Source organism: Colletotrichum siamense (assembly GCF_013390195.1).
Source record: "Colletotrichum siamense strain Cg363 chromosome Unknown KSG_Cg363_contig02, whole genome shotgun sequence".
NCBI lineage: Eukaryota > Fungi > Ascomycota > Sordariomycetes > Glomerellales > Glomerellaceae > Colletotrichum > Colletotrichum siamense.
The window spans coordinates 2445175-2469702 of record NW_023501015.1 but is presented as its reverse complement, the minus strand read 5'-3'; the positions used below and the strand labels follow the sequence as shown (position 1 = coordinate 2469702).

The 24528-nt window shown below is 57.0% G+C and overlaps 8 protein-coding genes across 8 annotated transcripts; 5 read left to right on the top strand and 3 right to left on the bottom strand.

The window, feature by feature from the left end:
- Positions 1–1494: 1494 nt before the first annotated feature.
- On the top strand, positions 1495–2085 carry CGCS363_v002642 (uncharacterized protein; the record flags this gene model as incomplete). Its single annotated transcript, XM_036634491.1, has 3 exons — positions 1495–1567; positions 1632–1760; positions 1817–2085. The coding sequence occupies 3 exons, from the start codon at positions 1495–1497 to the stop codon at positions 2083–2085; spliced, it is 471 nt and encodes a 156-aa protein (XP_036500047.1).
- A 2015-nt stretch (positions 2086–4100) lies between these two features.
- Positions 4101–5841, top strand: cysD-2 (Homocysteine synthase; the record flags this gene model as incomplete). The annotated part of the gene is made up of 7 exons (XM_036634490.1): positions 4101–4150; positions 4235–4289; positions 4355–4438; positions 4503–4862; positions 4919–5511; positions 5567–5630; positions 5689–5841. The coding sequence occupies 7 exons, from the start codon at positions 4101–4103 to the stop codon at positions 5839–5841; spliced, it is 1359 nt and encodes a 452-aa protein (XP_036500050.1).
- Positions 5842–6709: 868 nt separating this feature from the next.
- On the top strand, positions 6710–7590 carry emc7 (ER membrane protein complex subunit 7; the record flags this gene model as incomplete). Its single annotated transcript, XM_036634489.1, has 3 exons — positions 6710–7127; positions 7198–7290; positions 7358–7590. The coding sequence occupies 3 exons, from the start codon at positions 6710–6712 to the stop codon at positions 7588–7590; spliced, it is 744 nt and encodes a 247-aa protein (XP_036500049.1).
- A 444-nt stretch (positions 7591–8034) lies between these two features.
- Positions 8035–9150, bottom strand: CGCS363_v002639 (uncharacterized protein; the record flags this gene model as incomplete). Its single annotated transcript, XM_036634488.1, has 3 exons — positions 8035–8108; positions 8162–8982; positions 9050–9150. The coding sequence occupies 3 exons, from the start codon at positions 9148–9150 to the stop codon at positions 8035–8037; spliced, it is 996 nt and encodes a 331-aa protein (XP_036499136.1).
- Positions 9151–15458: 6308 nt separating this feature from the next.
- Positions 15459–16253, top strand: RABB1B (Ras-related protein RABB1b; the record flags this gene model as incomplete). The annotated part of the gene is made up of 1 exon (XM_036634487.1): positions 15459–16253. The coding sequence occupies one exon, from the start codon at positions 15459–15461 to the stop codon at positions 16251–16253; it is 795 nt and encodes a 264-aa protein (XP_036499137.1).
- A 430-nt stretch (positions 16254–16683) lies between these two features.
- On the bottom strand, positions 16684–19026 carry PMT2 (Dolichyl-phosphate-mannose--protein mannosyltransferase 2; the record flags this gene model as incomplete). The annotated part of the gene is made up of 3 exons (XM_036634486.1): positions 16684–17327; positions 17381–18815; positions 18889–19026. The coding sequence occupies 3 exons, from the start codon at positions 19024–19026 to the stop codon at positions 16684–16686; spliced, it is 2217 nt and encodes a 738-aa protein (XP_036499132.1).
- A 2363-nt stretch (positions 19027–21389) lies between these two features.
- Positions 21390–23383, top strand: CGCS363_v002636 (uncharacterized protein; the record flags this gene model as incomplete). Its single annotated transcript, XM_036634485.1, has 2 exons — positions 21390–22125; positions 23007–23383. 2 exons carry the CDS (start codon positions 21390–21392, stop codon positions 23381–23383), a joined length of 1113 nt encoding a protein of 370 aa, XP_036499133.1.
- A 395-nt stretch (positions 23384–23778) lies between these two features.
- On the bottom strand, positions 23779–24136 carry CGCS363_v002635 (Mitotic-spindle organizing protein 1; the record flags this gene model as incomplete). Its single annotated transcript, XM_036634484.1, has 3 exons — positions 23779–23847; positions 23911–23988; positions 24056–24136. 3 exons carry the CDS (start codon positions 24134–24136, stop codon positions 23779–23781), a joined length of 228 nt encoding a protein of 75 aa, XP_036499134.1.
- Between the last annotated feature and the right edge of the window lie 392 nt (positions 24137–24528).

The following is a 24528-nucleotide window of genomic DNA, read 5'->3' as shown; positions in this document are numbered from 1 at the left end:
GACGCGCCTGACAGGGTTCCATGACAGCCCACAACCCGCCCGCCTCTGCGAATCCGCTTCCTTTAGGCCCTTGGCCAAAGGGGGGTGGACCTGGCAGCGAGGAAACATGGCCCGTTCGGACATTTCTTCCCCTAACACACCTTACCTTGGTCGAGTTTGTACTTGCACCTCGCCGTCGCAAGCGTGACCTACTGCCTTATCTCGAGATCACCAGTATCCTCTGCTAGTCTTGTTTGTTTCAACGCCCACAATACGAGATGGTTGTCGTCGAAAGTTCGGTGACACATGCTGGGTCCCGGACGAATCATGCTTGGCATCTTGAGACTCGCTGGTCTTCAGCTTCAAACCCTCCGACCGACGAGGATACCATTCTGGCGCCCTAGCGTGCAGAATGCAGACAGCACTACCTTACTGCGTACACACTTGCAGCCTGCCTCTGTCTCTGGGATGGGAATCTCTCTCGCTGCCTGCGTTTCTCAATCTGAACATCACTCGCTTCAGCCCTCTGAATCCGCCCCAAGTTCGCGGTCCTTCATCCGCAGCACACCATCGCGGAGTGTGCTGCCGATGCAAAGTATGGCAAGAGAAACGAACTACTTCTGCGAAGAAGGCGCAAGCAATTCACGAACAGGCCATGCAAGGTTAATTTGGCTTCCTTGCTGACGCTTTTGGCCAGCCCAATATCGCCCTTGCTGCACATCGTCTCCTCTACTCCGTATGCAGACGTAGCCGCTCTTGCGCCGCATCGCGTCCTCGCATCGCCGATGATCCCCGCCAAAAAAGTCAGAGGTGCTGCTCTTGTCGTCCGACATGTGTGGGTTGTAAGCGTGTTGCGCACGTCTCCATCAAAAAACGGTAGTGTAACCCAGATACACTACGTGGATACGGAGGTTACGATACCACGTACGAGTCCGCCACGAGGCCTGCGAGCACCTCTTCAAGACCAGCCATCCAACCAAGTGCCTCGCGCCAAGCCGTAGTCCGGCCCTCGAAGGGAGGCTCTGTTGCTTCCTGCAGCAGGATTGGCTGCCGGCGCTAGCCTGGGAACCCTGCTACACACCATCTCGTTCTCTCGCAGTGCATGGCGACGGTCCAGGGGAGTCCCGTTTCAGATGCATTTCAAAAGTCTCAGGCCGTGCATTGCCCAGCGAGAACCCGACTCTTGGGCGTCCAGTGATGACTAGAGCCGCGACTACATGTCCCGCCTCTCAAACACCCAGACAGGGAGCAAGATGGGACTGCCTGTCCATACAAAAGCATAACTGATTTCCCCTCTTTCATGCTGCGTTGCCTTTTCTTGGTGCTTTTCCCGCTTGACCGTTTCCACACATTCTCTCTACTTCATACAACCTACTTCTCTTCTTGAACAGCGCACTGGGGGCAGCTTAGATTTTATAACTATACCATTTTTATCTTTCCCTTCTTTCTCTACTACCCTTTTCCTAACGATACCTACGACTCTACTTCAACGAAACGATAACGAATACCGACAAGATGGGTCTCATTCTTCCTTTCCGAATTGTTCAGGGTGTCTTCTCGTTGGTGATTCTGGGTCTCTCGGCCTATGGTATGTGCTGGAACAGTGGTGGCGGTTGTGGCTGGAACTAAAAGAGCTGACTGTGTGCGTGCAGTCGCCAACTGGTACAACATGGACACGATGACATCGTCGCCCTCTCAGATCAACTTCCTGGTCTTCGTCCCTCTCTGGTCTTTCATTTCGATCGCCTACCTCGAGGTTGTCCCCAAGTTCGCTCCTAGAGGTAAAGTTCACTTATACAGAAAAAGGGTGTCACATTCAAACTAACATGTGCGGCAGCTTCTCACCCCTGGGGCGCCGTTGCGTTCGAGCTCCTGAACGTTCTGTTCTACTTCGCCGGCTTCATCGCCCTCGCCGTCTTCCTTAGCAAGCTTCTCTTCTGCCGTGGAGCCGTCTGCGCCGCTGCCCGTGCCGACACCGTCCTCGCTTCCCTCCAGTTCGCCCTGTGGTCCGTCACCGCGCTGCTGCTGGTCAAGGACGTCTTCAAGTCGGGGTTCCGCAAGCCCACCGCCGCTGGCCCCCCTCCTCAAATGAAGGAGTCTGCGTAAAGTACTACTCAGACTCCTTCAAGTTTAATCACGTCGCCCTGGCAGAGGCCAGGCGTGAGGCGTCCGTCGAGCTGATCAGAGCAAAGAGGATGCCATCGTGGGACCGGAAGAGCGATCGCAAGCAAATTTGGGAAACCGATCAGAAGCGCATCTACGGCCCGGGATTTAGTGAAGTGAGCCTTGTCTAGATGACGGGCTTCACTCGGATTGGGGTTCAGGAGAACAAACTTTATGTGTCACAGCACGACACTGTATTGGGAAAATTACGTGCGGACCGGATATATTTGGTTTTTTTTTTTTGGGTTGGCTATCGATTCGACAAGGACGTAGATGCTATTATTACTATTCTGGCTCCGGCCTGTATTCATTCCTTCCCATTTTCCGAGCCTGGATATGTGTTGGCCGTGGCCAGTGCTAGCCAAGGCCATCAGATGACTAATTTGTCGTCTGTTGCCACATCTACTGTGTAAAAGTTGCGAACTTCTTTTAACATGTCTTCTAACTGTCGTCAAATAAATGATGCTGTAAGGACCAACTTCAACAACCGGACAGGGTACCCAGCGGCTATTGCAATGACCCAAGCCTAATTGGCCGGTCTGTTGCTGCAGACCCATCTGCAGTGCAACGGTGGGCTTGTGGGGGCGCTTGGAAGAATCCCGACCACCGGTGGCTGAGTGGACGAACACCAATGCACGTTATTGACGTTGTCTACATTCTCATGCCTCGCAAGCATCATCGCCGGGCAGCGCGTAGATCGTTCAGGAGAACGTTCTCTTGTGAGTTACCCTGATAGCCTACTTCAGGGGATCGGTGTCAGCTGTTCTTTTCCCCCCAGACCTGTCATACCTTGTCTCCGTGCATAATCGCCCGACTCGAAGACGTGTCTTGAATCAGCCCTACTGCAGAGACCTCATCCTAAGACTTAAACACGAAGGCAATGCGAAGCCAAACCCCGGTGACCCAACAAATACTCTGCATTATTTCCGCCGGAACAGAACATCAATTCCCACTGGAGGAACTCGGGGCAGGCTAGGAAGCTATTGTGGGGAGGCGTTCTTCCACGACAACACCCACCGAGCCACCGACCGACAACCGCATCGCGGCATCGTGGGTCCACTGCGGTAGCCGGTGACCGGACACGATCGTTGTCAAGTCGCCGGTTCGCTCAGCCTCCAGAAGCCCTCAGGCGGAACGAGCCGCAAAAAGACACGACGCGCTCATATGCAAACATCGGACCGCATCATGCTCTCGTACTCCCACGTAAGAAAGCCACAATGACCAGATCTGACCTCGCTCTTCCGAATACAATCTGCATGAACAGCTCGGTCAGCCACGCTCACCAACCACGAGGACCTCCGCGGCCGGTGAGCAAACCCAAACTTTCTCCAGCGTGTGGGCGAAAGCCCCTCAGTGGGAGCGCGACCCCTGCCTTCTGCCCCGCAAAGTGACATTTGAGCGTCGATTGCGTGCTCTGGCCAAACCCCACAGGCCTTTGCCTAAATCGGCGCCAGTTCAACATCACGCTCGCCTTTGCGCGGGATACTTTTTCGTTGCGCCCAGCACACCCCAATTGCGACAGCAGCGAATGACCAATTGATTTTTCCCAAGCAATGGTTGAGCTCTGATGGGGCACCCAAGCTACCGGCTGCTACCTCGTCTGGGAAAAGAGCAGCAATTGGAGGGTCCGACAAGGGGTGTGAAGGACCCCATGTCATTCCCTCTTGCGCAAAGAGATAGAAGATTCATCAGTAGAGGTCAATATTGTATGTAAACAGACCGACCTATGGTGTGATCTCCCCTCAATGGCATCATCGTAGCCCAGCCCTCCCAGTCTATTCGGGTAATCGGTCCCCCGTCTCTCGTTCCTCTGGTCATGTCTCCGTTGCCGGCCCTGTCGTGTCTCTGAAAAGCTGCCGCCATTGCTTTTTTAACGAGACACACTGGTGCCAGAAAGTTTCTCTTCCCCTCCTCCTACGTACTCATCCTTCCACACCCTTCACAGAACAGAAGCAACCATGGCCGACGAATTGAGCAAGAACTTTGAGACTCTCCAGCTCCATGCGGGGTACGTCGATGTCTTCCCTGCAGACTGAGCTACCTGATGTTTAAGCTCTGGAGCTATCGATACTGACGGACGAACTACACACAGCCAGGAGCCGGATCCCGCGACCAACTCGCGCGCGGTCCCAATCTACGCGACAACTGTTCGTAACCCCCCCGACGAGAAGGTCCGTGAAGCTTCGCATAGCTAACGTCAATTGCAATGTAGAGCTTTACTTTCAATGACTCCGCCCACGGCGCGAGGCTCTTCGGCCTCAAGGAGTTTGGCAACATCTATAGCCGTATCATGAACGTACGTCGCGCCTTGTTCCTGTTCTAGTCCCAGTGACGACCGCTCTGACATTCCCCTTCCCCAGCCCACCGTCGATGTCTTCGAGAAGCGCATCGCGGCCCTCGAGGGTGGTGTTGCCGCCCTGGCCACTTCTTCAGGACAGGCCGCGCAGTTCATCGCAATCAACGCTCTCGCCCACGCCGGCGACAACATCGTCTCTACCTCCCTCCTCTACGGCGGCACCTACAACCAGTTCAAGGTCTTCCTCCCGCGCCTCGGCATCCACACAAAGTTCGTCGACGGTGACCGTGTCGAGGACATTGCCGCCGCGATCGACGAGAAGACCAAGGCCGTCTACGTCGAGAGCATCGGAAACCCCAAGTACAACGTTCCCGACCTGGAGGCGATCGCCAAGGTTGCGCACGAGAAGGGCGTTCCCGTGATTGTAAGTTATAACCCTCTTTGCGAAAGAGTCCAGAGAACTAAAATGGCGATGCAAAGGTCGACAACACCTTTGGCGCGGGAGGCTACTTCATCCGGCCCATCGAGCACGGCGCCGACATCGTCGTCCACTCCGCCACCAAGTGGATCGGCGGCCACGGCACCACCATCGGCGGCGTCATCGTCGACAGCGGCAAGTTCAAGTGGGACAACGGCCGCTTCCCGCAGATGACGGAGCCCTCGGACGGCTACCACGGCCTCAAGTTCTGGGAGACCTTTGGCCCCATTACCTTCATCATCCGCGCCCGCGTCGAGATCCTGCGCGACCTCGGCGCCTCACTGAACCCCTTCGCCGCCCAGCAGCTCATCATCGGCATCGAGACGCTGTCCCTCCGCGCCGAGCGCCACGCGCAGAACGCCCTCGCCCTCGCCAAGTGGCTCGAGGCCAGCCAGTACGTCAGCTGGGTCTCGTACCCGGGTCTCGAGAGCCACCCGTACCACGAGACAGCCAAGAAGTACCTCAAGCGCGGTTTCGGCGGTGTTCTCAGCTTCGGCGTCAAGGGCGGCGGCAGCGCCGGTAGCCAGGTTGTCGACGGGTTCAAGCTGATTTCGAACCTGGCCAACGTCGGCGACTCCAAGACATTGGCTATCCAGTGAGTTGCTATCCCGCGATACTTACCATGGAAGGTAATGACTGACACCCCGCAGCCCCTGGACGACCACCCACGAGCAGCTCTCCGACGAGGAGAAGGTCACCTCCGGTGTCAGCGAGGTAAGTCGTTAAATGCTGCAAACGCCAACGATGTCAGTGCTAACAATCCGCTCCGCAGGACCTCATCCGCATCTCGGTCGGCACAGAGCACATTGACGACATCATTGCCGACTTTGAGCAGTCCTTCAAGAACGCAGCGGCGGCCACCAAGGACGGCAAGGTTGCGGACGCCGCGGAGACGAAGAAGGACGACGCACCCTTGGCGCCGTAGGTGTGATGCCCTAACACCAAAAAGGCGAAGCATAGCGTGCCTCCTGCGAAGGCAAAAGGGGAATATTTTGGATACCCAACGTTGTTGTACTGGATGAATTGTATGAAGAATACCCGTAGAAAAAGCAACGTAATCTCTGTCGTTTGAAACATGGCACCATTCCGCATTCTTTGTAACAAGGATAAACAGGAGAAATTCTCCCTCTTGAAACATGATTGTCGTCGCCATAGACACCTCATCGTCGCGTCGCCATAGACACATGTTCTGAGTGAAGGGGGAACAAGCCAGAGGGGAGACTCCCGGGCGTGGCAACTCACTTCCTGTAGCAACTAAGGCCCCGCAGGCATTTGACAATCTACCCGCCGCGACGCCACAAAATTCCCGCCATATCCAAGCAGGAAATCCTCAAGCTAGAGCTTGCGGTAAATAGACAGCGATCGACGGGCGTTAGCTCACCCTCCACCGTTCTCCAAAAGACACAAGCACACAAGCTTGCAAGAATGTGAAAGTCCAGCCCGCGATAGACGACGATGAAAAAAGCCACGGGATCGTCGTGATTGGCCACCGTTCATTCCCCAGGAAGCAAGGGTACCCACCACCACCACACACCCCCTACTCGCTGGGGTCCCATCCAACATACATCCTCAAGCTTCAATCCTCGTCCGCCTTTCCACCTGCACCTCCGACTTCAACCTCAGAAACCCCTCCCCCCTCCTCCTCCGGCCTTGCGAACCGCTGCCCCTCCTCTAACCTCCTCGCGACTTTTTAAGTTCTACTCTTCTTCCGTCACTCTATACCAACGCCCTACGAAAAAGCAGCAAACAACCCGAAGAACCTCCCACCGCATCACCGCCAAAACCCCGCCAAAATGCGCCTCCAATCCCTCCTCTACCTCCCGACAGCGCTCGCCGCCTCCCTGACCCTCCAGATCCCGTCCTCCCCGGCCCTCCCGAACCCGTACACCCTCCCGCCCTCGACCCGCGCGAGCCTCTCCGCCCTCGGCGCCTCCTTCACCGCGCCGCTCTCGGTACAAAACACCTTCGTCTTCAACAACGTCACGGCGCCCGGGTCCTACCTCGTCGATGTCCACTGCGCGACGCACGCCTTCGCGCCCCTGCGCCTCGACGTCGCCGAGGACGGCACCCTCGCCGCGTGGGAGACGTACCGCGGCAACGACTGGGACAACAAGGGCGAGGTGTACGCCTCCAGGGAGTTCGAGAACGGCGCCAAGGGCTTCGAGGTGCGGGTCCTCGGCGGCAAGAACTACTTTGTCGAGAGGAGCAAATGTACGTTTTCTCTCAAATTTCCCCCGAAGAAAGCAAAGAAAAAAGGCTAACCGTGCGAAAACAACCGCAGTCTCCGTCTTCACTATCCTCAAGAACCCTATGATCCTCCTGGGTCTCGTCAGCATGGGAATCTTCATCGGCATGCCCTACCTAATGGACAACAGTACGTTCACGCCCAATTGATGCCATATCTTCACGGACAGAAATCACTAATGGAGGCAAACCTGCAGTGGACCCCGAGATGCGCGCCGAGTTCGAAGAACGCCAGAAGAGTAACCCCATGAACTCCCTCCTTGGCGGCGGAGGCGGTCAGCCGGGTGCGAACCCTATGGGCAACTTCGACATGGCCGCCTTCCTTGCGGGATCTGGCGGTGAGAAGAAGAGCGAGGGTCCTGCGCCTGCTCCGTCGAGCGGCGGCGGCGGCGGCGGTAGTGGCAAGAAGGACAAGGGCGGGCGGAGGTAGTGGTCTACTATACGGAGAGGGGAGGGGAGGTTATTAGGGGAAGACTGCAAGGCGTCCGAACATGCTGGCAACAGTAACAAAGAGATGGGTTAAGAGTATTTCCTTCATATATTGATACCTATGGATCTTGAACTGAGATTGGTCCTCTGATCTGGGGACCGCCCTGGCGGCCACGCTGGCAATTCGATCGACTGGTCAATGGGCTCTGGATCTAGGTCCATGACATATTATGTCGCTGACTTTGAAAAACCGTGCAGATTCCGCCTATGGGTAAGATTATTTGACCCAGGACGGAAAAACATGCAACATATTATGAACATATGAACATAGAACTATGCCAGCCATCTCATATCAGAGTCATCAAGGAAACCAAGCTATTACCATGCAAGATTTCTGTATCCCAAAGGCCCACCAATTCATCCACAGAGACACCACTCTGGTCTCTTAAAAGTCACCACCAAAATCGTCTCCGCCAAAGTCATCACCGCCGCCGAAATCATCATTGTTATTACCGTCATCTACACCATCGTCAGCAACTGGTTCTCAGAAGCGTGAAGGGGCTGGAACTTACTGTATCCCTCAGCGTACGCCTCGTGCTGCTCGTCATTGATGTGGTCCGCAAGCAGCGCGCCACCGAGCAGACCGGCGCCGGCACCAAGCGCCAGACCACCAGCCATGCCCATACCGCCGCCGCCGGGCCTCTTGCCGCCGGCCATTGCCTGTCCGCGGCCGTAACCCCCGTAGCCCTGCTGCTGCATCGGGTACCCGCCGCCGCCGTAGCCTCCGTATTGCGGCTGTTGCGGGGGGTAGTAGCCGCCCTGCTGAGGGGGATAGTATCCTCCCTGCTGGGGCGGGTACCCTTGTTGGGGGTATCCCCCATACTGCGGCTGCTGGGGCGGGTAGCCTCCGGCGCCGCCGTACTGTCCCTGGCTGCTGCTCCCGGTCTTGGTCTTGCCCAGCAGCTTGCCGAGGAAGCCGCCGCTCTTGCCGCGCTCCTGCACGCGCGGGGGCAGCTGCTCGGGGAAGGGGGACTGCGACTGCTGGTGCTGCTGTTGCTGCAGGCCGTAGCCGGGGGGCATGGGGGAGTGGGAGCCGCGGTTGCGCTGGTCCTCCTCGGCCTGGAGCTGGCGGGCGAGGCGCTCGTCTTCGGACATGGCGTTGGAGGGGCCGCCGGCGCCGCCGGCGCCTGGTGGTTGCGGGGTCGAGCTGTGGTTCTCGTAGGGGTTCGGCTTCGCGTCGACGGGGTGTGGCGCGGGGCCGTCGCCCGGTCTCGGGGCGTAGCCCGGGGGAGGGCCGTCTGGGTGCTCACCGTCCGGGGGAGGAGGAGGGGGCAGGGCTGGTTCGGTGGGCTTTTCCCATTGGGACTGCTTTGTGTGGAGGTTTACGTAGAACCTGGTGGGTGGCAGGCGCGGGGTTAGTTTGGTGTGATTTGCTTCATTCGAGGGGATTGGGGACGAACCATTCTTTGTACTGGTCGTTCCAGCGGGCGGTCCAGCCGGGAGGGACTTCTGGGGCCTTGGGAGGCGGGGGGCCGGGCGGGGGAGCGAAGTTGTCGGACATGTGTACTGAAGGCTTTTGGTTTGCGACTGCGATGTGTCGTCTGTGATTGTATGTGTGTGTATGAGGTCGAGGATGGAAGTCTGATGTCGCGGGCGGGAAGAAAAGTTGGAGGCGAGCTTTAAGCTTTCGGGGGAGGAACCAAAGGCTTAAAGAAGGGTTCTTTTTTGGTTTTGGATGGGAAAGAGGGAAAAAGAGGACGGGGTGTCAAGTGTCAGGTGTGTAATGGAGGCGCAATAGGTTGGGTATTTGAGCTGGCGCGGGAGACCGGGATTACGTCTTCAGTTTTAAACGCAGTTAAGGTCCAGGTAGATCGGTACCCTCGTGGCTTGTACGGGATAGTGCCTACGTATGGACACGAACCAATGGCGCCCCTCCGCGGCAGCCGGTCTAAGGTTCTTTTATGATATGGACCTTCCATACAGGTAGGTAGGGAGGGAGGGAGCCCTGGAAGGAGGCGATGAGGCTGTGGCTCACAGCACACCTCCTTAGCTTTCGCCTGCTATTCTGACTGATTTGATTTGATTTGGCCCGACTGGATTCGGTGGAAACCAAACAAAACAGCACCTAGCAACTTTTGGAACGGAAAGTCGGGAGACACGGTGATGGATGGAGCTGTAGGGGTCCTGTTCTCGGCAGCGAAAGAAACCAGCGTCCCCGTCACCATATGCCTTCCATCGCTCGCGCTCTGTACGTGATTGGGGCCGCTCTCTATCCCCGCTCATTTTCCCTCTGGGCTTTTGCTTGAGCTGCGACCGAGTCTTGGCTGCCTCACTCCGCTGCGACGGACGTGATGCGAGATGCTGCGAAATAGCATAGCCCCTCTTTCGCTGCTGGGAACCTTACCTACCCGCCCCGCCGCCACGACACTGCACCAGCCTGGAGCTCTCTACTGCCCCTCCCTCTCCCAGTGACCCGACTGCTTTAGCTGGCCCCTTCGCTTGCAGGTAAACTCGCCTGGGCATCTGCTGCTGCTGCTGCTGCTGCTGCTGCTGCTTCCCACTGCGACCCGGGACGCCGGAGAGCCGGCACGAAACCGCAAGTCTCGCCCATGTATCTCGCATGCGGTCTCCCGCAGAGGAGATACCGGCAGAATACGTCATCGCAGGAACCCTGCTGCATGCTCCCCCAAAAGCTCGACTGGAAACGTCTCGCACAGGCCATGCCCCCCACCGCGGGGATCCACGAGTTTGAACCCCTCCGACAACCTCCAGCCAATGCCAAGCTCCAGTGTCATCACACTCGCAGTCGCTGGTGCTGCCTGTCTGCCTGCTTGTCTTTGCATATCGCGATAGCTCAGCCTAGAGGGGCGAGAGGCAAAATACAAACTGAACGTACAAGGAATCTTAGCCAACAAGCTGAAAACTGTGGCTGGTGCTCCCACGGTCTCGTCCAGATCCCTCTAGAAGCTCTGACGACAGTGGCCAGTGGCTGTGGCGATGTCCCAAAGTCCACGCGCCAGGCAACATGCCCAGATGACAGACCGCCATCCCATCCACAAGTATTCTTCCCGCGTGGCGGTGCACATCACATTTCCGCGTCGTGGTGCTGCTACGGTTCTTTTTTACCGCCCGATAAACCACCCCTGGGCCCGCTCGGGAAACATTGTAGAGTACCTTATGTACGGCAAGACATACCTACCCGGCATGCTACGATCATGCTCCGCCCGCCATGCCAAGACATCCTCCGCTGTCACACAACTAATCCGCCGGGCGTTTGCTGGTTACCCGTTGCGAGTACGTCGTGGCGCAGTCACATTGTTCTTCGCCTTCCACCACTCACAAGCCCTATTGTCGAGCTTGGCACTTTCCGACAACGACAGATTTTCTTGCATAACGTAGTGAATGAACCTCGGGGTTGATTGAGCATGAGCTAAAGGTCCAAAGCGCCAAACTGAAAAGCCAAGCATCAGTGTCTGCATCCAGACAATCTATACCATCTAACACGCTGCATGGGCAAAACTGCGTTCCGCATCCTGGCAGCTATACAATCTTCTCGATACCGAAAGCAAATAATCAATATATCAAGGCAGGCCCCGTTCGTCCCGCCTATTCCGCTCCCCAAATAGGTAGGCCGCCTCCATGCAGTAGGCGCCCCCTCCGCTGGCCATCCGCCGCTCGCTGCCGTAGCAAATGACTACCGCGTCCAGGATGCCGCTGAGAATACCTTCCATTGCGCCCATAACCGAAAAGCCAATGAAACTGGCAACAAGACCAACCACGTATGCGTACGCCGACCCTCGCACTCCCATGCCGTCCGGCAGCGCGATCCTGACCTGCTTTGCCGTGATAACCCAGCCCGCAAAACCGAGCCCCGTGGCCATAATGAACCGCGTCGCGTACAGCAGCATCTTCGCTAACCGGTACGGAAGTAGAGGAGAGTGGCTGGACCGCCGCGAGCTGAACACTTGCGGTGTCAGGGTCGTGGTCGGCCGCTGCGGCGAGATGAAGTCCATCTGGCTCAACCCTCGAGCAGCCGTGTGCAAGTTCTGCGAATGGATCGCACCGTAGGTAATGGTCATCGGATTCGTGAGCGCTGCGATGGGGGTCGGGATCCACATGGCAGCAACATGTTGGAGGATGTTAGCAAACCTGCGAGGCAGCACAAGAAGAGGCGCCCGGATCAGCAGCGCCAGCAGCGTTGACTCGCAGATACTTCCAAAGATGGTCGTAGAAGCGTGGTTGAACGCCGCCGTCACAATCTCCTTCGACGTCGGGGCAGGCGCAGCGTTGCGGTGGAAATACCATTGAGATACCGTCGCAGCCGTCGTCGCTCTCTGCACTGAGTTGATCACCCCAATGGTCCACATGTACATCAGGACGAACCAAATCCCGAGCCACCAGCTAGAGACGCTGATGATGAACCTGGCCAGTCTCCTCGAGAAGTATCCGCCCAAGAAGATCCTCGAAAACATCCACATCCAAACCCACGTCCAGACCACGATGACGGCAAGGCAAGCGAAACCAAGGAGCATCAAAGCCTGGTTGGCGGCAAGGATCCTAGTCGAGAACTCGAGAATTTCGACAGCTTGCCGGATCGCGTGACGGCCCTTGTAAGCCGTGTAGACCCAGACAAACGCTGATATGGCAGGAACCAGGGCAGCCCATCGCATGGCCCTGTCTTGGAAGCTCGCTCCGTGTGTTGAGCCCTCGTAGCTGGAGATGAAAGGGTACAAAGAGAAAGAGAACATGATGATGGGCACCGCAACGAGGATCAGCATCGCAAGTGGTCGGGCGAATGATCGCAGCGCCGCGAGCCATACGAGTGATACGATGATGGAGATAAGCGTATCGACGGCCAGCATGTGGAAAGATGTTTGTAATGTCGTGTAGATGGTGTCGCCCCAGCCCTTCTTAGGTGTGCCGGTGTGAAGCCAGACAAGCACAAATGTAGATACCAAGCCAGCCACCGCGATCAGGAATATCCATGCGAAAAAGGAGTCGTACTTGAAGATTTCCCCCTCGATGAGAGGCACGGTGGCCGGCAGCGTCTCGTCATCAGAACTGACCCTACGCGCCTCATCGAACTCGTCTTCCTGCGTAGCTTCCCTCCTAAGCTGGACTTTACGATCCCCGGATCGAGGCTGGAACTTCTGAAACGGGGCCGGGCTTGAGTCTGTCACTGCCTCGTTCAGCAAAGAGGCAGATGGGTCGTCGTCCTGGATCTGAGAGTCTAGTCCGATATCCACCATCTTAGGATTGGTGTCCGACGTTCGGTCGGAGTCCTCGCGGGGAATGTCCTCTGCTTCTTCGTCTATGACGTCCCGTCCGCGATTCCTCCCACCGAAACTCCTAGCCCCATTCCAGCTGCTGCGAATACCTCTCCTCAGCCCTCTATCCTGATACCTCGGTCCGGGTGTTTCGCTGCTCTGTTCCAGCGAGCCGCGGCTTGCGTCCGGTTCCGTCTCAGAGCTCTCTGCCATTTTGCTCGCGGCAGCCACGCGCCGTGACATGTGCAGGGCGGCCATATCCGCTGCTTCACGATCCCTCTCGTCCTCGTCGTCTTCCTCCATGTACTCATCGAGCGTGCTGTGGAACAGCGGCGCATCCTGGGCGGCGGACATGCGGGAGGCGAAGCCTAACTGCCCGAAGCGGGAGCCACCCGGTTGGTAAGGGTTTCCAGCGTAGCCTCTGCCAAGAAACGAGCGCCCGCCATTTCGTGGAGGCCGTGATGATGACCAGTCGTTCGGGTGTCGTGGTGGGTTTTCGTTGCCTTCGGGCTGCTGGCCTGCGAAGTTGGAGAGCCGCGACTGTGACTGCGCCAGGAACCTGGACGCATCTGAGGAGGACCTTGTTAGTTCACCGCATGGCAGAGAATGAGCGGTGGACGGAGGACGTACATTCCGAGAACATGGTGCTGCGGTTAGCGAGGACCTCGTCCCCTCAGAGTATTTTCGCGTGCTCTTGGATCGGTCGGAACGCGGGACGATGGGTAAATAAGGCCGGGTATCGAAGGTTGGAGAATGACGATGACGGACAGAGTTAACGGGAGGAATGTTTGAGGTGCCGGGCGGAGAAGCTAATGGTATACGCAAACAGAATACGCCGCAAGGGCAGCGAATTTTCGGGCAGACGACGTCTCGTGCACCGAGATCAGTGACCTCCAAGAAAGATTATGGAAAACAAGGCCGGGGTGCTCGTGAGAAGGGCATCCGCACCATGGTGTCGGGAGAGATGAATCGGAGGTCATGCGGTGCAGGACGAGCCGAAGTACCCAAGCAGGTGAATGAGTGGACCGGTGAGGGAAGGAGTACATGGGGGAACATGGATGGGCAAGGCAAGCAGCCCACCTCAGGCGGGCTAGTTGGATCGTTAGGCAGCGCGGGCGCTGATGCAGCCTGGACAGTGGCACTCAGGTAGCACACGACACCCAACACCGCCCACGGGTACCTTTCTCGCTAACAATCCAGCCACTCAAAACATGGGTTTCCAGCGGAGGGGACGTGGGAGACACCCACCGCCGGCACTTATCGGACTTGTCGATGGCGATAAGGCGGCACGTCTGGCGCATTGCGCAGCGCAGCGCAGACGGCTGTGGACCGCTTTACTGCATAAGGTAGTCCCTAGTTCTGCGTCCGCCTCATTTGCACCATCAAAAGCATCTCCCAGGCTCCTCCTGCTTGACTGCTTACTTACCACAACAAGTACCGTACATGGCATAGCATGACCTTCCCGGCTGGGAATCCCGAAAACCGGTGGTAAGTGGAGGAGGGAGGGAAAGGTATCCTTCAAGGTAAAGTTGCATGCAGGTTGACTTGCATCAGAGATCCAACTAAAAGTCAAACAAAGGCGCAATGCAAAGAAGAGGACTCGCGCAGTCTTTGACCGTTTGAATCAGCCTCAGGTCCATCACGGTCAGCTTTGTGGCACCTGTTGCCGTTTCTTCTCGGGTTCTTGAGCGATGCCGGGCTGCCCCTTTTGTTGATGCTATTGCTGCTGCTGTTGCTATCGCTATTGCTGCTGCTGCATGGCACTGACCTGTCCCGGCGTGAGACACAGCAACCCGCCCAGCCCGCATCCCGAGTCATTCCATTCAGTCATGGCCAGCCTACCATCGTCAACTGACTGCTGAGTCCGCTGCCACTCCTTTGCACCGCACCTAGCGGGTAGACGTCGACGGTCGGCTTGGTTCCTGCCAGCCACCACCCGTTGCCCTTGCCGCCCTCTTGCTTCTCCTTATCGCCCTGCACTTGCGTCACTGATAACACCATGCTCATCCCTGCCGCAATCCATTCCCTCATCGGTCCACCTTTTAATTGGGGCTCTGTCGTCTTCTGGCTAGCCTGTGACAGGGGCCCGTCTTAAACATCATCCAGCGTGATACATACCTCGCCATTTCATTCACCATTGGAACGCCATCCTCCACGAACTTTGCAACCAGAATATCTTTCTTGGGTACTCTGTTTCCTCGAAGCTGCCCCGAAGTAGACCTAAGCCGGCAGCTACACCCTCACGTTTCCTCGTGGAGAGACGGGAGACCAGCATCAACGAGAACAGACGACAGCCGTGGAACATTTTCAAACCCGCTCCCGCTCTCAACCCCTTGTCAGCCTGCCAGCCAGGCCTTTTCTGAACACGTGCTCCGACAAACCACCCGATAGCTACAACGGCCTCTGAAGCTTTCCCGACATCAGACCAACCAACGAAACAACGCCCATCCATCCCCTCCGAACCATCAGCAAAGCCCGGTCTCGCGGGCAACAGAGCTCACCCCCTACATCTCACACGGACGACATCACCATTCTTCCACCCCCTCCTTCTTCGCTCCCGAACCCTTCGACCCTACCCGCACACGCATCATTGCAAAGGGCCATGTCGTCTCCACCATGGGATTATATCGCTAAGCTCGTCTGCATTGGCGACTCGGGCTGCGGCAAGTCCAGCCTCACCATCCGTCTCTGCGAGGGACGCTTCTCCCCGCACCACGACGTGACAATCGGCGTCGAGTTCGGCTCCCGCATCGTCCCCGTGGGCCCCCCGAAAACCCAGCCCGCGCCGCCCCTCGCCCGCCCCTCCTCCCAGAAGACCAACAAAACAGATGATTCGGTTTCGAACGGCCTGCCCGAGCCCCCTCGTCTGGCACCCGAACCCGTCGACCCCGACGCCCCGCAGAAGCACATGAAGCTCAGTCTGTGGGACACGGCCGGCCAGGAGACGTACAAATCCGTTACTCGCTCCTACTTCCGCGGCGCCAGCGGCGCCCTCCTCGTCTTCGACCTGTCCCGGAAGCAGACCTTCCAGCACGTCACCGACTGGCTCAACGACCTGCGCCAGATCGCCGAGCCCGACATCGTCGTGATCTTGGTCGGCAACAAGGCCGATTTGACCCAGGAGGCCGACAACAAGCGCGAAGTCACTCGCGAGGAGGCCGAGGACTGGGCCAAGAAGAATGGCGTGTTTGAGTACGTCGAGACGAGTGCCAAAAGCGGCGAGAATGTCGAAAAGGCTTTTATGAGAGTTGCCGAGAGGATATACAACAACATCCAGGCCGGCAAATACGACCTTAATGACAGACGATCCGGCGTCAAAGGACCCAGCGCCGGCGGCAACAGGCAGGTCAGGCTAGGGGGCGATGCAAGCAAGGGATCCGGCGGCGGCTGTTGTTAGATAGGGCCGCAAGAGAAGAAAACAAAATCGTACACGGGAAGGACAGTGATACCCAAGGTCAGGTCATCAGCAAGTATGAGTTTTTTTGCAAACCCCCCAAGTGACTTCTCTGTTCGTCCATCATTGTACTATTACTATAATTTTAATACACGTTCACGTACGCAAGCAAAGCGGACTATCCTCAATGGAAGCAAGGAAACAGTTCATGTTGCATTATGTACGGAAGTCTCTTTCCGCCGTCTACCTCCTCTTCATCTCTCCCTATCTCAACATGTATATCTTTACGTCGATGCGCTCATCATCGCCCATGTCCTTACATAGAGTTGGGTGGGGAAAATGGAAGTTTGTTTTCACCCTTTCAAGTACAGGGTCCATCCATGGAGCGTTTTGATAGAAGAAACCTCCACCGTAGATTACCTCCAAGAGTGCTTTAGTCAGACATCCTCCAGGTATCGAACCACTTCATGTAGCTGTACTGCTTGTTGGGGCCCGTCATGCCGAAGCAGATGGGGCTGAAGAATATGTAGAGACCAATGACAGCCGCGTACAGCGCTCCGTAGACGCCGTACTGGATGGCCTGCTGCTTGTTGCGGAGGAACCAGTCAGCCAGGAAGCCGAAGGTGAGGATGGCAAAGTAGAGCGCCGGGTAGTAGTGGTGGACGTAGGTGACACGAGCCATGACGATGAAGGGGAGGTAGTGCAGGACCCAACCGACAACGGGGTAGACTCCCGCATAGTGGATCTGGTCGAGCTCCTTCTCGTTCAGGTCGCTGTAGCCACGCTGCCAGCGGACGAGATACCAGAGGACGACGAGGCCGAAGACTCCCAGGCCGGCTGTGCTACCCCAGTAGACGAGGGGGTTGCCGAGCAGGAAGTACTTGACGATGCTATCGTCCCAGCCGCACATGCGCAGACCGACGTGCAGGATGGGCCACTGCCACCACTGGGAAGCGAGGTCGTCCTGTTTATCGGGGTCGGGGACCAGGGCGTTGTTGGAGGTCATCATGGCGACGTTGAGGTGGATGAAGTCGTGGAGGAAGGGAGACTTGTAGGAACCGGCGTCGGCGGGGGGCACTAGGTTTATGTTAGCAAGGGCTGTATCGTAGTCTGCATTGATGAGCACTTACGCTTGTCGTTCCAGTGAGCCTCGACGTTCCAGTGGGTGTAAGTGTCCTTGGGGTTGTTGGTCTTGGTGCAGGTAACCTCGATCTGCTTGAAACCCCACTGAGGCAGGTTCACATTTCCAGCGCGAAGGTAGCAGCCAAGGACCGGGTGTCTGAGACGGAATGCGGTCGTGAGAGTGCGGATGCGGCTGCGGTCGCGAGAGGCAACATCGCGAACGACCTCGACCTGCCAGTGGTCCTTGTCATCTCCAATGGTCAGGTTGCCGTAGGAGGAGACCTCCTTGTCGGCCTTGGTGATGGGGGCGGCGATCTCGTGAGAGTGGAGGTTGCGACCAGTCTGGGCGTGGATCAGGCGGATGGTGCTGCCGTCGCCAATGAAGCGGACGGGAGCCTCCGCGTCGTAGTCCTCGTCGTGGCGGTTGGGGTAGAAGAACCAGTCGTTGTTGGCATCCTTGTGGTGGTAGCAAGTGACCTGCTGCTGGCCGGAACCCTCGGGGTAGGTCTGGACGTGGGAGTGAAGCAGACCACCTCCGTAGCCCATGTTCTTGATTGTGGCGCGAGATCCGTAAGCAATCTCAAGAGGGCTGTTCTTGCCGACCTCGGTGCCCTTGAGGTTAGCCTGAAAGAGGGAGCTCATCTGCGCATCGCCAGGGCCGGTGTGGTCGAGAATGGCGAAGTGCATGGCAAAAGTGAGCATGTAAACCAGGAACGGGAGGATGATGAGGCCGACGACGCGAGTAGCGACATGTGCGCCGAGGGTAGTGACGGGCATGCGAACATCGCCGAACTTGTTCCAGAGGTCCTCAATGGTGTAGAGACCAACGAGGGAAGTGACGAAGAGGCCGACGAGCTTGACACTGCAGACACAGCCAATGCTAAGACCCGTCATGAACAGCCAGAAGAACCATTCGGGCTCGAAGGAGTTGTGGCGCTGGCTGTGGAACTTGGACCAGCAGAGGACTGTGGCGAAAGTTCCGCAAAGCAGCATCGAGTCGAGGAGGATGAAGCGGCTGATGGTGGTGTAGGAGTTCTCGCACAAGACCATAAGGGTGACGAGCCAGACGGCGGGGCGTCTCAGCTTCAATTCGCGAGCAGTGAAGTAGGCCATGGGAATGCAGACAATGCCGAAGAAAGCGTTGAAAGCTCTCATGAAGGTGTAGTTCACATCCTCGGGGTACTTCTCGCCAGACTTGAACTCGAAAGATCCATTGTAGCCAGCGAGAACTCCAGACAGACCAACGAGCATCTTGCCCAGGGGCGGGTGGACGTCGAAGTAGTATTCATGCTTGATGTAGTGGCTTCCGAACTTGCCAAAATGCGCCTCGTCCCAAGTGACAATATCGCTAATGCCAATCTTCCAGAGTCGGGTGAAGATTGCGACGGCCGTGAAGATGAGAGGAGCAATGACTACCTCCCACTCGTCGAAAAATGATGTTTGCTGGGGGGTTGTGTCGTCAGCACGGAGCTCTCTCGTATGGACAAAGAACAGGCTCGAAACAGGGGCCAATTACCTTCTTGGCGTACTTCTTCTTGTCATCGGTCTCAGGGGCAGCCGTTACGGGAACTGACTGGCCCTGGGGGGCGGCTCTTCGTCTGACGCCATCGCCGACGTCTGCGCCGGACGCGATCACTGTCTTCTCGGCAGCCATGACTGCGCAAAGGCAAGGTCAGCAAACGGAAGGGCTGAAGAGGGCAGGAATGCAGTGGAAGGGTGACCTACTGACTGGAAAAGCCGGAGAGACCAGAGGTCTCGACGAACGCGGTTTAGGGGGTGTGTGGTAGGGAAGGCGAGAGAGTCAAGCTCCAAGAACAGGAACAGGAGCTCTGAGCTTTCCGCGTTAAGGATCGGACGAGTCAAGACTCAAAGTGTAAAAATAAAAGTAGGAACCTGAAATTCTCCGGACTGGAGAAGACGGTAAGAAAGGACCACAGAGCCAAATGAAGCCGCACCTCAAACAAAAGTGAATGGTGTGCTCCTGGGGCTACGGGATGTCCAGCTCCTCATCAACAAGATCGTGAAGGGGTTGCTGAAGGAAGAAGGACCTCGAGAAGTGGACAGCTGAAAGGGAATCATCCAATTAATATGGACCTGGGCAATTGGATGACGGGGGAATTTTTTGGTGAGGCCCTGCTAAATCGGGAGCATCTAAGGCAAGGGCCAGGTATCCGTCGAGGCAGGCAGGCAGTGGCAGAGCAAGCAACAAGGTAGAAGCCATGGAGCGTACCCAGCTGGAGGAGCGTAGGAGCGCCCCCTTGCTGGACACACGAAATAAATGCCACCTATGCACCAACCGACACGGTATCCCTCCCTTCCAGACCAACCCGCACTTTACGCGAATCCAGTCCCCGGGAGCCAGCCAATCGATTTGGGGGCTGCCATTGGACGAAGCTGCGTCCTTTGGCGGACGGGACACGCATTCCCTCTCGATGGAATGGCCCTGAATGGCCCTAAATCACAAAATGGCCCCTCCATTACCCCCTGCCCCCACAGCTGCTTCCCCCTAAAGTCCCCACGGTGCATCGTCGCCCGCTGTGTGATCAGCCTCCTATATCGAGCATCCTCCCACGCTGCATCTCATCCTGAGTTCTGGGCCCCGACTACAAATACTACTCATCGGCACGGATACTGATGAGGCACATGGTGACGGCATGCCGTGTAGATGGCCATCACTGTCTGTCTGTCCTCGATCCGAGCTGACTAACGCCCGAAGGCACGCGTGCCTTTCCTACTGCTTCCTAGCACCAAGCCATAACGGGATGCCCGTCCCGTCCAAGGCCACACGATGCCGCCAGGCGATGCGGAACAGACACACAGGCCAGCATCCACGTAAGAAGCGTCAGAAGCACAATGTCTTGTCTTCAAGTTGACAGCTGTGGCTCCTCTGGCCGAAGCTCTGGCGGCGCTAACCCTTCCGGGTCTCTGGATGGGGTCCCTGTTTTCGGACCCTGCCGGAAATGCCAGTGCACATCGATGGGCATCCACCGCGTCTTCCTTGCCGTACGGTGCAACGCAAAAGTCGGCGGAGGGTGGGCTCAGAGCTCGGGCGTCGGTGTGTGCAACCTCCAGAGTCGCGACAATGGGCGGAGTCTTGGGCGGCGGGATGCTGAGTCGTGCGTGGACAGAGAAGCAAGAATATGTTTTCTTCCTTCTCAGATGCTCAGCTTCCCTCTGCGTGTACTCCGTAAGATAGGTAGTCACCGCAGTAGGTACCTTAGGTTCTGCAAGGCACCCAGTCGGGTGTCTTAGATAATCAGGCACCCAGTAAAGAAATGCGCAGACTGCAGCGAGGAATACCCGTCCAGCGGTGTTCTTCACCCGGGCACCACCACCCTCAGGGAAGAAAAAAGGGGGTCGTTGCCTGTGCCGGACCGGTCGCGGCCAATCAGCCCCGCCGGTCAAGCCTCTCGACTTCAAGCCGCATGCGGAATCGCCAGCCAGGCGCATCACATGTCTTTTGTCCCTTCCCGTCCGCTCCGTCCCCCCTCCTGGCCCCCGTCTGGTCTGGGTTGATCCGTCGTCAAATCGAAGTCTTAGTCACTGTTGACTCTGACCGACCCCATTGCGGTGCAGACTTCGGCTCTCCGACACTTGTGCTAGACAAACAGTCGCTCGTCTTGGCCTGACAGCACTTGTCTCGTCTTGTCCTGCTGCAGTTCATCCCCACTGCGTCCACCCCGACGAGCGCCGCCGCCGACGAGCGCCGCCGCCGACGACAGCCGCCGCCGACGACAAGCCAGCGCACTGGAGTTCGAGACCATCTTATGTCATCTCGTCTGCATCCAATCGACCGGGACCGTACCACTACCGACATCAACTCTACCACCGCTACTAACACCGCCTCTACCACCACCGCTCCTTTGTATATCTTTCCCGAGCCTCCCCGGCCAACCTTCTCTTCCTCTTCTTGCTGCCTGTCGCTCTGGATGTACGCCTTGCCATACAACCGAGTGTCACTTGCTGCATAGCCAACTCGGTCATCCGAACCTAGATCCAGAAGACGCCCCATTCCCAATGTCTTCTTTGGTCTCCGAGTTCATCATCAACCCGGTCCTCCGGCAAGCACGCCGCTTTTCTGAGATTTCGAGAACCACTCTCGTCCCCGAACCCGACGCTTCTTCCTCCGACAACCTTGCGGTTGCCAGCGACTCGGAAGCCCCCGCCCCTCGGCATGCGACCGATGCGCCTGCGGTGACTCCTCCGGACCGACCTCTCAGCGCAGATACTCTATCGCCGACCGTCGAAGCCGAGCTGCCCCCGTCCGAACCAGCACGTGCGCCCCCGGAATCCTTCCCCATCACCGTCCCGATGCAGGTCCCCAAGCGTGAGGCCTTGCCGGCCGACGATGGCATGGGCGCATTGCGAAAGCGCCTTATCGAAATCCAAGGCCAGGAGATACGGGGGGAGGAAAAGGCGAGGCTCATGCACGAGGTGCTGATGGAGGGCTACCGCAAGTCCCGTGTTACTCCCCAACAAGGCGACCCGCCTGTGGATGCTCTGCCGGCCGGCGAAGCGTGGCAACAAACACTCCCATCGGGACCCCTGGAGTCCCTGAAGTTCTGGCAGCATCCTCCAGGGGAGCCATCCTCCCCGGAAAAGTTTGTGTTGACGGCAGAAGATGTCAGACCAACCTACGCCCCAGCAAAGCCTACGATTCCTGGAGAGGTTGAGGGCGCAAGGGTTCTGGGCTGCCAGCACTACAAGCGCAACATCAAGCTGCAATGCTCGACTTGCAACAAGTGGTACACATGTCGGTTTTGTCATGACGCTGTCGAAGATCACACTCTCATTAGGAAGGAAACCAAAAACATGCTCTGCATGCTCTGTGCTTGTCCTCAAAGGGCGTCAGAGGTTTGCGTCAACTGTGGCGTGACCGCCGCTCGCTACTATTGCAACGTATGCAAGCTGTGGGACGATGATCCAACCAAGAGTATTTACCACTGCAGCGATTGCGGCATTTGTAGGAAAGGAAGAGGCATCGGGAAGGACTTCTTCCATTGCAAGGTGACTACCCTCTTCCTTGCGCTACGAGGTGGACTACTGCTGACCCTGAGCTCTAGAAATGCTGTGCTTGCATCTCAATATCGATTCAGCATTCACACAAGTGTATCGAACGTTCGACAGACTGCGATTGTCCAATTTGTGGAGATTACATGTTCACCTCTCCCAAGCCTGTCGTGTTCATGCCCTGTGGTCACAGCATTCACAAGAGATGCTATGACGAACACATGTTACGGTCATACAAGTGTCCAATCTGCAACAAGAGTTTGTTGAACATGCAAAGCCAATTTCGCCAGTTGGAGTTGGCGATTCTGAGCCAGCCCATGCCTCCAGAATTTAGGGACACGCGCGCTACGGTTCTTTGCAATGACTGCAGTGGACGCAGCTCAGTACCTTATCACTGGTTGGGCCTCAAGTGTGCCATATGCACCTCGTACAATACGGTAGAATTGCAGATCAGTGGCGGAAGAGAAGGCGCAGCTACCGCACAAGCTATTCCCAGCCGCGGTGGAAGGGATGGGGCAACGACCACACGGCCACTTCCAATCGACCCTCCAACGCCTGCTGCCATTTTGGAGATGGCTGCAATCTTGGATAGTCCGTTGGCTGGGGCCACGGACGGCAGTACAGGGATCCTTGACCCTTCGTCAACAATCGCCACTGACGGGACTGCCACCGGCACTACCATTGGAAGGCGCCGACATTCCTCACACGCCTCAAATGAGGCACAGGCACGGTTCTTGGTGCTAGATCGCTTGGCAAGATCAGCCTCTCCAGCGCCTACACCCGGTCTACCACCGAGTCTCACACGAAACCCTTTGCATGGCGCGATCGAGGAGGAGGAATCAGACAACGATATACTGAACCTTTGGGGTCGGTTTCAACGTAGGTCTGAAGAAGACAGCGATTCCATGTCTACCGACTTGGAGGAAGAGGACGATGAGTATGATGAGGAAGATGACGACGATGACGATGACAATGACTTCATGCTCATTGGTCACCGTTGATCTGGCAGACGTGCCGTCATGTTATGAATGATGAGGTGTATCGCTCGGGTTGTGCGACGGGATCGAGAACGGCGCAAAGGGGCATGTGACGGTATCATAGTCTGGACATACGGGTTTCATAGGTCATGGTTTGGTTGGCGGGCATAGCTTTGGTTGGGTTCTGGATGCCGGCGTTCCCAGGAGGCCAAATTTGCCAGCCCTGGAGTGGGACATTGAATTTCGTACACCCATGGAGACTGGGTTCTAGGAAGTCTCCATAATAGAATATGAACGATTTTGAACAAAACCAACGCCAAAGAACGCCGTGAAATCGTTGTTTCCGTCCATCCTAACCGTCTCCTAATGTCGTGACTGTCATGATCAAGCGCCTTGGGTAGACCATCGTGTATCCTCTCTCATCGACGACGGGAAGCAATCTGCGCATCCACCTCTTGGGCCTCCTTCCTCAACTCCTTGACGACAGTCTGAAAAGTACACACATGAGCTTGGGGCGTTTGCACGGCACGGTACATCCTGCTGCTACTTACTGCCAGAGCCTCGGGGTTGACACCATTCTCAATCATGGAGATGCAGATTGAGAGCGTGCGGCGGTCCAGATGGCAGTTCTTCACGTGAAAATGGTCAGAGTAAGATCTCTGGAAGCGTGAGCTAGGCGCGGCAGCGAGGACTTACGAGAATGACAGAGATCTCGTGGAGGATATCGACAGCCTGCTGTGCGGCAGCCTGCTTTCCGGTCCTGTCGTCGGCGGGCATTTTGTGAGATGGCGATTATCCTCGGCCTCGGAGTCTCATGGGCAATGTGTCAGGGGAGTGAGACGTCGGGGCGCGGCGAGATGCAGTGAGGTGGGTGATGTTCAGTGACCGCCATCAAAGGTGCCCGCCTACCTTAGTGTACCTACCCAAGGTAGTGTTTAGCGGAAGCGGGGCCACCTTAGTCGGCGTGGGCCGAACCAAACGCGTCGGACGCGCTGGTGCAGAAAGCTCTTTGCGCGGTGCAGGGATTGGCTGGGTCCCAAGGTGGACACCGCAACTACCGGAAATGGGCGTCGCATTCGCGCCTGTGAGCCGCGATTGACCGAACTTTTCCTCTTTCTCAGTCTCAGTCGCATGTCTCACCCGTCCCATCTCGTTATGACACCAATCTT